This window comes from Hibiscus syriacus, unplaced genomic scaffold, assembly GCF_006381635.1.
Source record: "Hibiscus syriacus cultivar Baekdansim isolate YM2019G1 unplaced genomic scaffold, ASM638163v2 tig00110266_pilon, whole genome shotgun sequence".
Classification (NCBI taxonomy): Eukaryota; Viridiplantae; Streptophyta; class Magnoliopsida; order Malvales; family Malvaceae; genus Hibiscus; species Hibiscus syriacus.
The window spans coordinates 707872-722442 of record NW_024062654.1 but is presented as its reverse complement, the minus strand read 5'-3'; the positions used below and the strand labels follow the sequence as shown (position 1 = coordinate 722442).

Sequence of the window (14571 nt, the reverse complement as noted above, 5' to 3'; positions counted from 1 at the left end):
CCATCGAGGTGATTGCAGCGCATCCTCAATTCATCCATGCGAAAGTCAATGACGATACTCTTTTAACTCCTATTTTGGTTACTATTGTGTATGGTAATCCTCGCAACAACAAATATAAGGCCCTTTGGAGGGATTTAAGTGAAATTTCTATTCATAGTGGTAATGCTTGGATTATAACTGGTGACTTTAATGCTATTTTATCTTCTAATGATAAATCTGGTGGTGCCAGAAAGGGTGCTGGTTACATGTTGTTCTATGATTTTATTATTCATTTTAAACTCTTTCATCGCCAGTTTACTTGGGTTCCATTGCTTTTCCTTTGTATTATTCTCCGCCATAATAATAATAATAAAATAAAGGAACAATAAATTTATTATATAAATAGAAGTAATTATTGAATAAATGGCGTCTTTTCCGTCCTTCTCTCCCACTCTTCCCGTTCCCCCCAATCCCCAAACCCTAACCCTACCCCTACCCCTACCCCCGTCAACCCACAAATTTCTCATGCAATTCACCCACCTTACTTTCCCTCTCCCCTCCATAGATTCTTCTCTCCACGAACCATAGCTTCGATTCTCTTCTTCCTTTCAATTGGTGGTATATAGAGCCCTCAAGAAGGAAACCCCCGTTATTCGTTCCACCATGGAAGGCTCTGTGGTGGAGGATCTTGGCGCGCCGGAGTCGTGGGAGTTCGCTGATTTGGACGCTACCACGAGCCGATTGATACTTTCTTCGAACAAGGAATCCAAGCCCGAATTCCCCGATTCTACTTCTTCGGCTTCGGCTTCTGGTTCGTCGGATTAGAAGGTGGTTTCGGAGGATGCCATCAACCAGGTTGATAAGTTCCTCCGCGAGGCTATCCAAAACCCCCTCGAGCGCTTTTCCAGTTAGTCTCTTTCCTTTCCTGTTTTGCAGATGATTCGTTAGGGTTTCTGGATTTAGGGATTGGTCAGTGCATATTCCTTTGTTATTGTCTCTCCCTACGTCTGATCCAGTGTGTTTCTTCACTAGGCCTTTGATTAGAAAACAAAAATAGGAATGAAAATTATTGTATTTTTCTGGGTAACTAATTATGTTTTTGGTGCATGCTGATATGTTGTTTAATAATAAATATCCTAAATTGAAATATTTTAATCCACCTTTAATTTTCATGCTTGATTACTCTGGAGTACTTAACTTTACAATGGTGCAATTGGTATGCCAACATTGCCGGTGACCTTTTCATGACTGATTATGTTCAAATGACTAGAATGAATGTTTTGAACTTAGTCTGGATTTGGTGAGAAATTTTTATTAGATATCATTAAGGTATCCTTAGAACTTAGAAGATTCTTGGCTATTTCATAATAGCATAATAGATTGGCTCTCTTTTAAAAGTTGGCCATTTAAGAATATGCTTGTGGAAGGAGTAAATAAAGTATGCACTGGTGGAACAAGTTGAAAGTAGATCATACGTTAGATTGAATAATCATATTCAGATTTTTATTAGATATCATTAAGGTATCCTTAGAACTTAGAAGATTCTTGGCTATTTCATAATAGCATAATAGATTGGTTATCTTTTAAAAGTTGGCCATTTAAGAATATGCTTGTGGAAGGAGTAAATAAAGTATGCACTGGTGGAACAAGTTGAAAGTAGATCATACGTGAGATTGAATAATCATATTCAGGCATTTGTTCATTTGAAAACTATTGTATCTTCATAGCATGAGTGGTCTGCATCTTTCATTGTATGAGCAAGAGTGTTCATTTATTCTCATAGACTGAGATTTCTTAATGTCTTCAGTTCAGTCCTGAAGATGGAACAAGATGTTGAAAAATTTATCCGAGATCCTTCACAGCAGCAATTTGATTTCCAACAGCTGCCTACATCATACTTAAGGTTGGCTGCACATCGCATCGCACAGCATTACTCATTGCAGTCAATGGTTTTATCAGACAATAATTTACCTGATGGTTCTGGCTCCAGAATCATCGTCTGCAAGACTTCTGAATGTAGGCTTCCTCGTATCCTCCTGGCAGACATCCCTGTAAATTTACCATCAGAAGACCCTGGTGTTCTTAAGATGGCCATTAAACAGAGGCCGCAGAAGAAAAGGTCTCAGCTTGTGAACAATTCAAATTCTTCGAAATCAAACAGCTCCAAAAGCGTGGAAGAAAGAAAAGAGGAGTATAACTAAGCTCGAGCAAGGATATTTAACTCTAATAACTCTAGCAGTTGTCCTAGTGGAAAACAAGCAAGTGAACCAAGGTTGGAGGATGTTTCGTACTATGGTTCCTCAGGGATGCCAAATATGGAAGAGAGATCTGTCTCAGTGGTTTCTGATGTAAATTCTGGTAGTGGTTTGATTGATTACTCTTCAAGTAGTAGTAGGTCAGCTAGAAGTAGGACAGAGAAGGAGCCAATTGGTTGGAGCAAACCGCATAATAGGGTGGCCATCTTTCGGGATCGTGAGACTGACCACAAGGACCCTGATTATGACAGGAACTATGATAGGTATGCCCTTCTGTTTTAATATTTTTCCCATGCAGGGTATTTTATTTTCTGATTTTTTGCCAGGGATTTCAAACATAGCAGGGATTCATTGAAGTTAATATTGAAAATTATGTTGCAACTTGAAAGGGATTAAATGCTTTATTCTCATAGAACAAAGCTTTAGAACAATTTCTCTTTACTTTTCAATTTTGAGTGAACGAGTCTTGATTGCTGAGTCTCAATTCTTATAACGAGTAAATGAGTCTTGAATGACTGCAATGGGTATCTCTGTTTTTGTTTCCAGCAGGGTCTTATATTTTCTGATATATGGCCAGGGGTTTCAAACTTAGCAGGATTGATATTGGTTTTAAAAAGCGTGCCTTAGGCGTTTTTGGGCGCAAAGAAATTCGCCTTGCCTAAGGCGGAGCGCGATACAGAAAGCCCACCAGGCGGCATCGCCTTTTGTAACTTTTTGGTGAGGCGCCAGGCGCGCAGCTTTGCCGCTTTGTGCATCTGACCCTTTTTTCATTCTTTTGCTCACCCTGTTTTTCATTCTCTTTTTTCACCCTGTTGTTCTGCCACTTCTGCATCCTTATCCCTTCACTTTTCTTTTTTGTCTTATTCTAATATAATAAATAGAATAAATCATTTCAGAAAAAATGGTAGAAATAGAATAGTGCCGCCTTATTCCTCACCCTTTTTTTATAATTATATAGTGCAGCCTTAGGTTATCTGATAATTATATTGACATTTCTAGAACAAATATCCTTCCCAACTGTAATTTTTTATTCAAAATTTTTTATTTACGCAGTTAATTATTTTATTTAATATACTCATATACTTATATTAACTTTAAAAATAAATCATTATAATTCATTATTTATAATGATAAAATTTGATATAAAATAATAACTAAATAACATATTTGCATATTTTTAAATAAAATAATAGGAGATTCTAGTATTTTATTTTAAAATTAAAAATAATTAAAATAATTAAAATAATTAATTTAACTTAGAAATCAAAATACATCACTAATATTAATTTATTCATTAAGTTTTTCGGACTTAAATAAACAATCATTAATTTATTATAGTATAACCCTAACTTAGTATTAAAGTGTTTTGAAAACCAAGGTTTTGTAAATGGTAGAAATGGGTTTGACTCTTGAGGAGGGAACAGGTAATGGTGAAAGAACATAGTGTGATAAGAAGATTAAGTGTTTCAGGATTCAACCAGTGGTTAATTGGTGTAGATATGTTCTAGAATTTGTTTATAAAATTTTTTTAGCATAAAAGGTGCGCCTTGCCTATGAAAGGTGTGTGCCTTCATCCTACGCTTAGGCTCTAGGGACCCTTTGCGCTTTAATAACCAAGGGATTCATTGAAGTTAATACTGAAAGTTATGATGTGACCGTAAAGGGAGTAACTGTTTTACTCTCATAGAGCAAGGCTTTTAAACAATTTCTCATTACTTCTCAATTATGAGTGAATGATTCATTCTTTTCATCTGTAGATGCCCATTCATATGTTTATAATTCCTGCTCTTCATTGTTATTGTTGATCTTTATGCTTCTAAAGATCAGATATCATTTTTCGTTAAACCTTTCATAAATTCTCTTTATTTGTATCAATTGAACACACTTTCTTTTCATTATCATTTTCTTTTTTGATACCATTCTATGTATGTAGGCAAGTCTGTACTGGTATACTCTTTCTCTCTGAGAAGGAATAAAAAAGTAATTTACTATTTAAATACAATTTGTACATCTATTAATTAGAAAATTAGAGATAATTGGTAGAAAAACTTCATAATGGTGTGAGAGGAAAGGATTGATAGTGCTACTGATAGTTTTGGACACTTTATAAGTTTTCTAACAATAAAAAGATCAGCAGTTTCTGTTTTTTGTTGGATCATAATTTGGGGGGTGTTTTTAGATGAAAAGCTTAACGATATCAAAATGTATTTTCAAATCCGCTAGCTGCTAAGATATGTGTTGGATTGACCTATATTGTTTGTATTTCTTTTTATATTTCATATTTATGAACTACTTAGGTATTGCAAAACCATTTTTTTCTTCGTGAGGCAGAAGTTTATATGGTGATTGTTTTTCTTCAGGTACATGCAAAGATTTGATCCTGGGTTTGAGTTCAATATTGGACCATACACAATGCAGCCTACGTACACCCCTGCAATTAACTACAACACTGAATTCCCACAACTTGGATCTACTCATCGGCCTCAAATATGTACTGAACACCAACCTCATTCTCTCCCACAACATACACCTGGGCCCTGGGTAGCTCCACCAACTCCTACAGGAATCAGTTATGGTCATCCTGAAACAATGATGCCACCTTTTAATCCTAATTATGTTGGCGCACACTCTACATCTGCCATATATTTGCATTCTTCTCAGTATCCTCTTCAGCGTCCTGGAATGCCTTTCATCCACCCTCATAAGCATGTTCACCAGCCTTTTTCACAGGTAGAGCAATGTCACAACTCTCCTTCCTAATGTCAGTAAATGCACTCATTTTTGTTCCTTCTTCTTAGGCATGCTTTTGCTCACTTTTTTTAGTACACTTCATTTTAAGGGATTCAAACAACATTTCTGTTTTTCATCATCACTTACGCATGTGCAGTGAACAACAGAAGTTTACCTGCTATGTTTTAAATTGAATCTTGAAAATTTTGGTCTATATAGAACTATTATAACCATGTTTAAGTAGCCCCCATGTTAAAAAGGGAGCAAGGCGCACTAAGGTGATAGGGGTTTTATAGCCAAGGTGTAAGGCGCGCGCCTTATTGAAATAAGGCACACTTTTTGAAAATAAAAGATACAGGTTTTTTCCAGTTGTATAGTCAAGCAAAAAGAATAGTTCACGCAATGTAAACACCAAAGAGTACTCATCATTGGGATTGTATGTATTAGGATTTACGGTTTAGGGTTTAACTTTCATTTGATTAATGTTATTTTTGTGTGCCCCCCTCTTTTGGCCCAAGTTAGTATGTAAAACATAATTAAAAAAATTTAAAAAAAGACAAAAAGAACAAAATAAATTGAACAGGCGCACCTTTCTGCACCCCAGCGCCTGGTGTGCCTTGCTGCGCTTCATTGAAATATCCTCGCCTAGACCCAATTAGGCGTTTCATCCTCGCCTTGCCTTTAGAGCCTAGGCGTGCCTTAGCTGCGCCTTTTTAAACATTGAGTAGCCTTTCTTCCTTTCTCTTCATTTCCATTTTATCTTTCAGTATTTTTATTGTACACATTGTTCACCCAAAGGTGAAAGGTAGACCAATTAACCCAACAGTAAAATCTTAAATATGCCAGATGCTTTCATCTAATTTTTATGCACAGTGTTGGAAGGGATTTTCAGATACCTATCTTAAGGTTTCTTATTCTACTTTGCCTTGAAGACGCCTGCAAACCCCTGCATATAAACAGAATTTACATGTTGGCCTTATAATTGTAACAAAATTCGCTGTGTTATGTCTTGTGTAAAACGAGGTGGGTTGAACTGGGGAGGGATAGAAAGGAACAAAAATTGAAAATAAAATTTGTTTCTTTAGTTTATAGCTCTGACTATGGTCTTGAATGATTGAATTTTTACAGCCTCATCAACATCAGCCTAATGCTAGTTTTTGGATTAGCCCGGCCCCAGTGAGGGGCTTGGGCCATGCCTGCACCCTGCCAGGAAAACAATGATCTGGAACTGCTGAATCAATGTTGTTCAAGTTATCTAAACTGGCAGGAGTGCAGGCATAGAAAGCCGGGGTGAGCTGGACATGATTTTGATGGAAATATGCATCGATCCACTACCTCTCTCGGTTTATCTGGGAGCTTCTGTATCTTTGGCAAAGGTAGCATAAGCTCATTTGGTGTGTAGCATATTCATTGCTTTTGATGATGATGATGACGACGAAGATGAAAATTAGATGAGACTTCTTGGATCTAAGAATGTAATCACTCATCAACGATGAAGGTATTCCTCTCATTCATTCCCTTCTCCAAAGAAAACATAATATTCCGAACTGCATTAATGTTCATTTTTTGGCCATTATCCTTATAAATGTATCTGTTATAAAGGGGAATTGAGAAGATACTATCTTTTGAAGTGGGCAAATTGCTAATGTCCTGTGAGGGCTTTCAACGTGCAGCATCTCCTGTTGTGTACGGGTAAAAGCTTTTGCCTTGAAATAATATGCCTTTACTGGAAAAGTTGTTTGCTGCAATAATAAAGCGGACATCATTATGTACCATATAACTATTTGATCCAAGCATATTTTGAACCTTTTGATTACTATCAGCTAGTATTCGTGGTCTTTCTTGATTTACTTGCATACACTTGTTTTGTGGTTATTTTGTGCATAGAAAAACGACTAGTGTTTTCTATTGGTGTCTTTACGCATTGTATGTATTGATAGAATGCTATATATGCTCTTTGAGACCACAGTTTACCTGCAGCTCTTTGTTCAAGATTATCATGTCTGATCGGTTTGGAATGCATCATTTTGAAATTATCACTTTGCTAAAATACATTTGGAAGTAAACTCTTTTCCTAGAAATATACACTATTTTCTACATCAAAATATTGTTTTTTATTTTTTATTTATCAAAATGTTACATTTTAGTGTCTTACAAACAAAGGTACGCCGCTCTTTTCTAAAATATTAAACATCATGTCAGTGATTTTCTTTTAAAAAAATGTGTTTTGTGCGTTTTTACATTTACTCTTATTTAGTGATTGATGATAATGTTTATTCGTGCTTGGCTTGTGTATGTGTTAATGTTAACAGGGGTTTTTGACGTATATGTTTTTTTTCTCTTGAAATAGAACTATTTAACATTGTTTGTGTCATGTATGTAAAAGAGTGTTTAACCATCTATGTTTTTCTAATTTTAAAAAATAATATCATCTTAATAAATAATTAAAAATGGATATTATTCTATTATTTAATCATGAAAAAAATGATATATTTAAGTAATTTAAGGACAATATTTTTTTTATTATTGTTGCAATGTCATCAATTTAATGGAATGATAGTGTGATTAATTTGTTATAAATATAATGTCGGTGATTATTTTTTTATAAATCGATAATATTGTTAGTAATTAATTTTATAATTAGTAACTAATTTTTTAGTTTTAAAATATTAATGCGAAAAATGAAAATTTAGTCAAACATAAAAGGGTGTTTAGTTAACGGAATGTAAGATTATTTTTTAGAATAATATTATTAGAATGTAATATTACTTTGGGAATGTTAGACTACATTGGTTTGTCTAGCAAGAATGTCAAATCTCCAATATCATAACCAAAACATAAATATTATCCTCAAACTACATATCGGATCAGAACCAAAATTTAAGAGGGGCTAAACTATTCTGTCCCAAGGTAAAAACACGTAATTCATAAAGTTTTAAACACGAAGATCAGAAATACCTCAATAGAAGGAGCCTAGTACTTTCCCACCAACATTCTTTCTTCTAGCTTCTTCATGGTCCATTATTCCAGCAGATGTACAATATGCCCAAACTGCAATCAAAACACAACCGTATACATCACATTTCGATGAAAGGATCAATGTTTCTTCGGACAAACCCTTAATAATGCATATGAAAACATTCCAATGAGGGGAAAATTCTTGATGAAGTTTCTAAGCTAACCTGTCTTGAAGGAAGTAGCCTAGCAGTCCAACCCTCGATTTCTTTCACTCCCATGTCAAAACGAGGACTGATGACCCCACAGTTGATAAGCCTTCCGTTCAGTTCAACCACATTTTACCAGCTCTGTGATCATCGACATACTCAAACTCTCCGATATAACCGGTAGTGCTCAATATTAGTATATAGATCAAAAGAAGAGATGGATGTGAAAAATGGGTAGAGATTATATTCGAAAGTTTAAACAAACCATGCTTCTGCATGACCAAAAGGAACTTGATGATCACCTCTGAGGAAGGCCTGATCATGACCTGGCGTTTGCCCCTCTTCTCAGCATTGTACATGCTCTTCAGTGCATCATTCAAAACGCTGACCCTCACAATCCTTCCAAATACAGGTCACTGCTGCTTTTACATCAAATTAAGCATCTACTTACAGTTTTTAAGAAACTCACTCTCGAACTCTATATTTATCAAATATTTGAGTATTCCACTATAGACAAGGACCACAAGGAAATAATTTATATTGACTAATAAAAAGATCACATGTTTTATAAATAAACTAGACAATAATTTAAAGTTATAATACATGTCTTGAGTTATAATATATGCACACGCATACATAACGCATCTCCGTGCCCTAGTCGGATTGAATACAAGGGTTTTAACACCTAGACTGTGTCATGCAGTTTTGACAACACAGCTAATAAACAACCATCACTTTCCTACAGTAATAACAGCATTTCCGGTGATCCAATATCTTAATTCAAACGAGGAATCGTTTCTATTCAATAAACCCAACTTTCTAATCAGAGCTTACATAGTGACAGGACGAAGCAGAGGAAAATAAATTAAGGGCACAAAAAGTTTTGACCCATAGGTGGAAAAAGTGTACTCTTCACTTCCCCAGAAACACGAGATCATTTCAGTTTCATATCTTTTACAAGGAACGAAAAATCAACGACGAAACCTAATCAAATGTGTAAATAAACCATGAGGCGTTAAATGAGAAGAAAAGGAAAACCCCAAAGATATTTATGTATAGAAAAGCGAGGGAGTGAGTGTGCTGCTTACCCGAAAACAAAAGCCGGTGGCCGAGTCTGAAGAGTAGTGAAAGGAAAGACAAAAATACCGTGAAGCTAGGTTTCGGCTTTAAACTTTAGATTTTGGTTTTAGGGGCTTTGAATTGAATTTGTGGGCATTTGAAACTCAGATATGGGTCTCATCATAAAAAGGCCAAGAAAATTGTACAAAATTATGCTTTGCAATGCTATAAAAGTATATCCAACACGACTAATAATCGGGTGAGAGATGAAATTTTTTAAGTAAGATAATAAATTCAAATCTTAACTTTTGTGAACAGAAAATTTTGAATTAATGTAAGTCTCATAATAGATCTTTATAAAATTTAATCTAAAATAATCAATTAATAGATTGATATTAATATTTAAACTAAAGAAAATTAACTAGAGATCATTTGATATCAACTCATTTTTAATTTTTTTTATATATTTTTACGTAATCTTAAATAAAATAGTAGGTATAGTTGGTATATAAAGTATTTTCAACATTTTTATATAATTATTAATATTTAATTTATTGATTGATTAATCTAAATAAAATTTTGTAGAAATATATTATAAGAGTGATTCTGCAAAACAAAATTCATTTTGTGACATTTAAATATAACAATAGAAATAGAATTACATCCCAACTTAATTCAATTAAGATTGAAAAAAAGATAAAGACGAATAGTTTTCTTTACAATATATATATATATATATATTGAATGTAAAAAAAAAATCAAAGAAATAATAAGCAAAAGATTTCTCATACATAACCTAATTGCCAGAAAGAACTTCTTCATTGCTATAAATTTGATGTTTGTAACTACAGTATCAAAATTTAAATATATGATCTTACTTCAAAAATTTAATATCACATCTTATTAATCAATTAAAAATTATTAAATTTCAACATTTTAAATGATATAGATGTAATTCCTTTATATGTTTTTATTATAAATTAATTCTTAAACTTTTAAATATTATAATTTCACTTTTAAAATTATAACCTTAATTTTAAATTTCAAATATCTTACATTTTTTTTTATGTTTTGACCTTCCTTCTATATTGATAGATAATTAATTATAAGAAACTTTTTATTTTGATCATCTGACTATAAATAATTAAGAATTAATCATTTAAATTATAAAAAATTACAAAATAATCACCAATAGATAAAAAATGATAATTTATACATTAAAATAATAACATTTTTAACCATCAATATTTACATATTATTTTAATTTTATCCCAATTCTAAAAAATTAACCTGCAGAATTTTAATATTATATCAATTTAATTCCTATTAATCCATTCTCATTCCCCTCCACTCACACCCTTCACCAAAAATACCAAAACCCCAAACCATACCGTACCTTCAACTTTAACAATGAGTTCAGAACTTCAACTGTAATTATCTCCTTTTTTCATATTTCTCTACCAAATATCTGGCAAAAACAATTTTGGTATGACATCAAGCTACATAGTAATACACAATGTACATTCAAATTCAATTAAAAAGCTATACATTATTACACTACTGTTAACCAAACTTGCCTTACTAGCTGACTACCGGCACCTCATCGACCAAAAAGTGGGTGACTGAATCTTCCGACGATTCGCCAAGGCTAGCAGTTTCAGCAATTCTGAGTGCTATAATAGCTTTGTATGTAACCATATCGGCATTTTGCATTAGCAACTGAGCATGCTGGCGACTCAAGATAGCTGATTCTATCGATCTCATTGCTGCGGCTCTAGCTTCTTCCAACTTAACCATTACATCCTCTTCTACCAATGCATCCTGTTCGGCTACCATGGCTACATGTATCAGGAATAATACAGTCTCAGCAACAAATCTGAAACAAAGTCGTATCAACACATACGCACTTTGAAATTTATAGCATGTAATCATTGATGACATGAAAACCCATATACAGACATAAAAAACAGACCAAAACTTGTATGGTACAGCATAACTGCTATAATCGAGTATAATTTACCTTGAAAAAAACTCGGTTGCTTCCCTCTTGCATGGCTAGCTTGACGCTTAAATGACCTCCTTTTACGTAGGAAAGGCTGTGGAACTATTGGAGCCTTCTTGACCCGATGACCCTGTTAGAATCAAGTCATTAATCTACAGGGAGTCAAGTATATACAATGTTTATTGCTCTACATGCACACCAAACACCAGAAAGAAGTGCTAGGAGACTGAACTGCCATGGCAGAAGTGATAAAAGTTTCGAATTTCAAGACATATGGGAAACAAAAAGGTATATATACTAGTCTTAAAGAAAAGTTCAGAGCAAGAACATATAGAGTTCTTCAATTGCGAAACAGATGCACAAGTTCACAACTTGACTGCGAAACAGATGCACAAGTTCACAACTTGACCACACAACCTGTTAACTTTTTCACTCTAAATTCTTAAAAATATTAATGTTGTATCACATTGCTACGGATGTGTAATTTATAGCAAGCAAATACAATTCTATGAACTCATTGCACGACAAAAATAGGAACCAAAACAAAAGAAATAGGCCTATAAATGAATGCTAAACTTGCTTAGAAGACAAGTTAGAATTTTCTTCACTTATAAAGGATAGTATACAATACTACGATGGGGAGTTCATTTTCCCAAATGAATGTACAATGGTTTTGACATGTATTTCCATAAAAAAAAATTCCACAATTTACCTGGAAAACTCTAAGCAGTGGTGATCGCCTTTGCTCCCTTTTTTTCAACCAGTAAGCATGAACAACTTCAACCACTCCACTAATATCCAGATCAGCAGCAGCAGCAATCACATTTGAGTGATCATCTGGGCTACAAAAACATGCCTTCTCGAAAGCATCAACCATCAACTCAAAACGATCCTCTGAAAGATGTTCACAATGACCATTTCCTTGAAAAAACTCATTATTGAACTTCTTTAACCATTCCTCATCTTCTGAATCCATGTCATAGTTAGCAGTCCTCTTTGCCAAGGTTCTTGACACCTCATCACCATCAAATGAGATATATGAATCCGGTCTTCGAAACAGCACACTAGGTTTACCCTCATACCCTGATACTTCACGAACCCCAGGAACAGGAATCACTCTACAAGTTGAAGCAGGAACATTGCGCTCATTACATTCCTTGTAAAGATCCTTGAAAAGGATCCAATCTTGCCGATTTGGAAACTCGAGCTTCAAGGTATCATCCCCGGTCCAAATCATAGCTCTTGTGAAGCGATTGAGTGAGGGTGGCCTCATAAATTTATCTGCCTTCTGTGCATACTTAGTCTTATTGTCCTTTTTCACTACAAAAAGCCATTCTTTTGATGCAGAGAGCTCTAAAGTGACGATTGCTCCTTCTTCCCTGTAACATTTATCAGGTTCAATGATCAATACATTGGCAGAGCATTGAAATGAATCCGACTCCATCTCTACCTTCGGCATTAAATCCGATATTGAAGAGCTTGCATCACTCAAGTCTGACCCCGAACTGCGGATTGAACTCCTAAGCTTGTTTTTAGAAACTACGGATGAAAAAGGAATCCCATTCCTCCTGCTACTTATCAAATCAGACATCAGAGCTCCAGTAGAATTAGGGTTTCTAGCTCTCATTTTCCTCAGCGAGCTCCTCCTCTTCTGAATACTGCTTCGAACTGTTAGTTTCGAAGCTCTAAAACATGGATGCGAAACGACTTTGCTCCCAAATTTATTGAATTCAAGCACAGTAGAACCAACCGGCGGCTCCGATTTTTCCGAAAGATGACACTTTTGAACAGCGTTTCTCTTCCTTTTTCTCGTATAAACAATCCCAAACATCTTATCTACAGAGCCACCATTGTTTTTGGCTTCAGCTTTCAGTTTCCTGGACCGTTTCTTTGGATTCTCTTCGCGGCACAGTCTTTTGGGTTTCTGATTTACGTCTGCAGGAGACTTATGTACTTCACTCTTTGGGGTCTTTTTCACCGAGTTGTTGAACTCAACGCCGTCGTTGAAGCGCCTCTTGGGCTTTACTTCGCCGGAATCTTGCCGGAGTTTCCTCCCGGAACGAAGAACCCGGGCATCCGAGCTCTTCATACCGCAAACCCGTGTGCTCCGTTTCATCCCCACAGAAGGCATCGCCGCCCGGAGATAAACACTGGTCGCACGCACTTCCTACCCCGAACCCAACGAGTTGACTCAGTAGCCGACTCGACTCGAAAGAGTAAAAAAGAAAAGGAAAAAACAACCCCGAAAAGCCCCCACCCAACCGACCACCTCGTGAAATACAACAGAACGTTAGCAAATATACACACAACGGATGACCCTCCATCTAAGAAGCAGATCCATACCCATAAGTGAAGAAATTCACACACACACAAAATCAGTGACTCGGGAAAATTAGGAGAAACCCAGACCGTTTTGACTCGGCTACACGATTTTTTTTAATTTTCGTTTTGCTTACGAAAGAAGAAAACTTGTAAAGATAACTACAATAGAGTAAATAGTAAACAAGAACAGAGAAAAGACAATATTTCACTAACGAAGATCGTCCAACTCCAAATTAAAATTAAAATTACATCCACAAAATACTTACAAAACACACAGAAAGATCTTGGTTCTTTACAAAGATAGAGAGGAGATTTCTAGAGGGAGAAAAGAGAGTCTCTCTCTAGAAATCGAAGAGAGAGAAAACAGGCTTCAGGTGTTTCACGTAAGTCTTGTTCTTTTGAGATAGAGATGGAGGCTAGGGTTTATGATGATGTGATAAAAAAAAACCACTGGGAGGGAAAATCAAGAGAGTAAAGGGCGGAAAATAATTGGAAAAGAGAAATCGATTTGCCGAGTGATGGAAACCGTTGACTTATGGAACGGACGGTGGAGATCATTGGGTGGCTCCAATGACTGGGCCGTTTTTGCCCTCTAGTTTTAGGAGGGATAGGGGATATTTTTCTCTCCGGGTTGTGTGCTTGAAAGTACTAGAATAGCCTTCGGTAATTATGGTGGAAGGTTATGGTCTGTAGGAGTTTCTAACCCACCCGAATTCGATTCAATAATTTAACTTTTACTTGTACTAACCGGAGCCGAGTTTAAAAGAATTTAGGCCTTGCCATTGAGGGTGAATGTGGGTTATACTTGAGTCTCTCGGCTTATTTGACGTGGTATTTTGAGTCATTGCCAAGTGAATAGGCGTGTAATAGATTGGATCAATGAACTCAATTGGGTGTGTGTCAGAGGTTGAAGGATAAGCTCTTATGCTCTTGGGACTGAGATTCACATGGAATGGTGATTTAGAAAGCGACAAATCAAAGAAATCATAAAGTTACAATTGTAGGTGAATCCTATAAAATAGGATTATTTTAAACTCAATTTTTCTTTTAAAAATGGACT

The 14571-nt window shown here is 35.3% G+C and overlaps 1 protein-coding gene and 2 pseudogenes across 2 annotated transcripts; 1 reads left to right on the top strand and 2 right to left on the bottom strand.

The window, feature by feature from the left end:
- Positions 1-404: 404 nt before the first annotated feature.
- On the top strand, positions 405-6814 carry LOC120115578 (annotated as a pseudogene).
- On the bottom strand, positions 3573-13702 carry LOC120115577. 2 transcript variants are annotated; one of them, XM_039136246.1, is made up of 3 exons: positions 11902-13694; positions 11147-11319; positions 3573-3583 (listed from the first exon to the last, which is right to left on the bottom strand). In XM_039136246.1, exons 1-3 carry the CDS (start codon positions 13318-13320, stop codon positions 3580-3582), a joined length of 1596 nt encoding a protein of 531 aa, XP_038992177.1. In that variant the 5' UTR covers positions 13321-13694; the 3' UTR covers positions 3573-3579. The 2 variants fall into 2 exon arrangements, with proteins under 2 accessions (XP_038992177.1, XP_038992176.1); XM_039136245.1 differs by lacking the exon at positions 3573-3583 and adding an exon at positions 10616-11025 and having other exon boundaries at positions 11208-11319; positions 11902-13702.
- LOC120115579 lies at positions 7867-8587 on the bottom strand (annotated as a pseudogene).
- Positions 13703-14571: the final 869 nt, after the last annotated feature.

What these genes read in the sequence shown, in the direction of transcription:
- LOC120115577 (XM_039136245.1), bottom strand. Translation starts at nt 13,320, where the DNA reads ATGCCTTCTGTGGGGATGAAACGGAGCACACGGGTTTGCGGTATGAAG. An exon ending in CACTGCTTAGAGTTTTCCAG is followed by an intron (nt 11,320 to 11,901) that starts GTAAATTGTGGA and finishes TGATTCTAACAG; the next exon opens with GGTCATCGGGTCAAGAAGGC. An exon ending in GCAACCGAGTTTTTTTCAAG is followed by an intron (nt 11,026 to 11,207) that starts GTAAATTATACT and finishes TGATACATGTAG; the next exon opens with CCATGGTAGCCGAACAGGAT.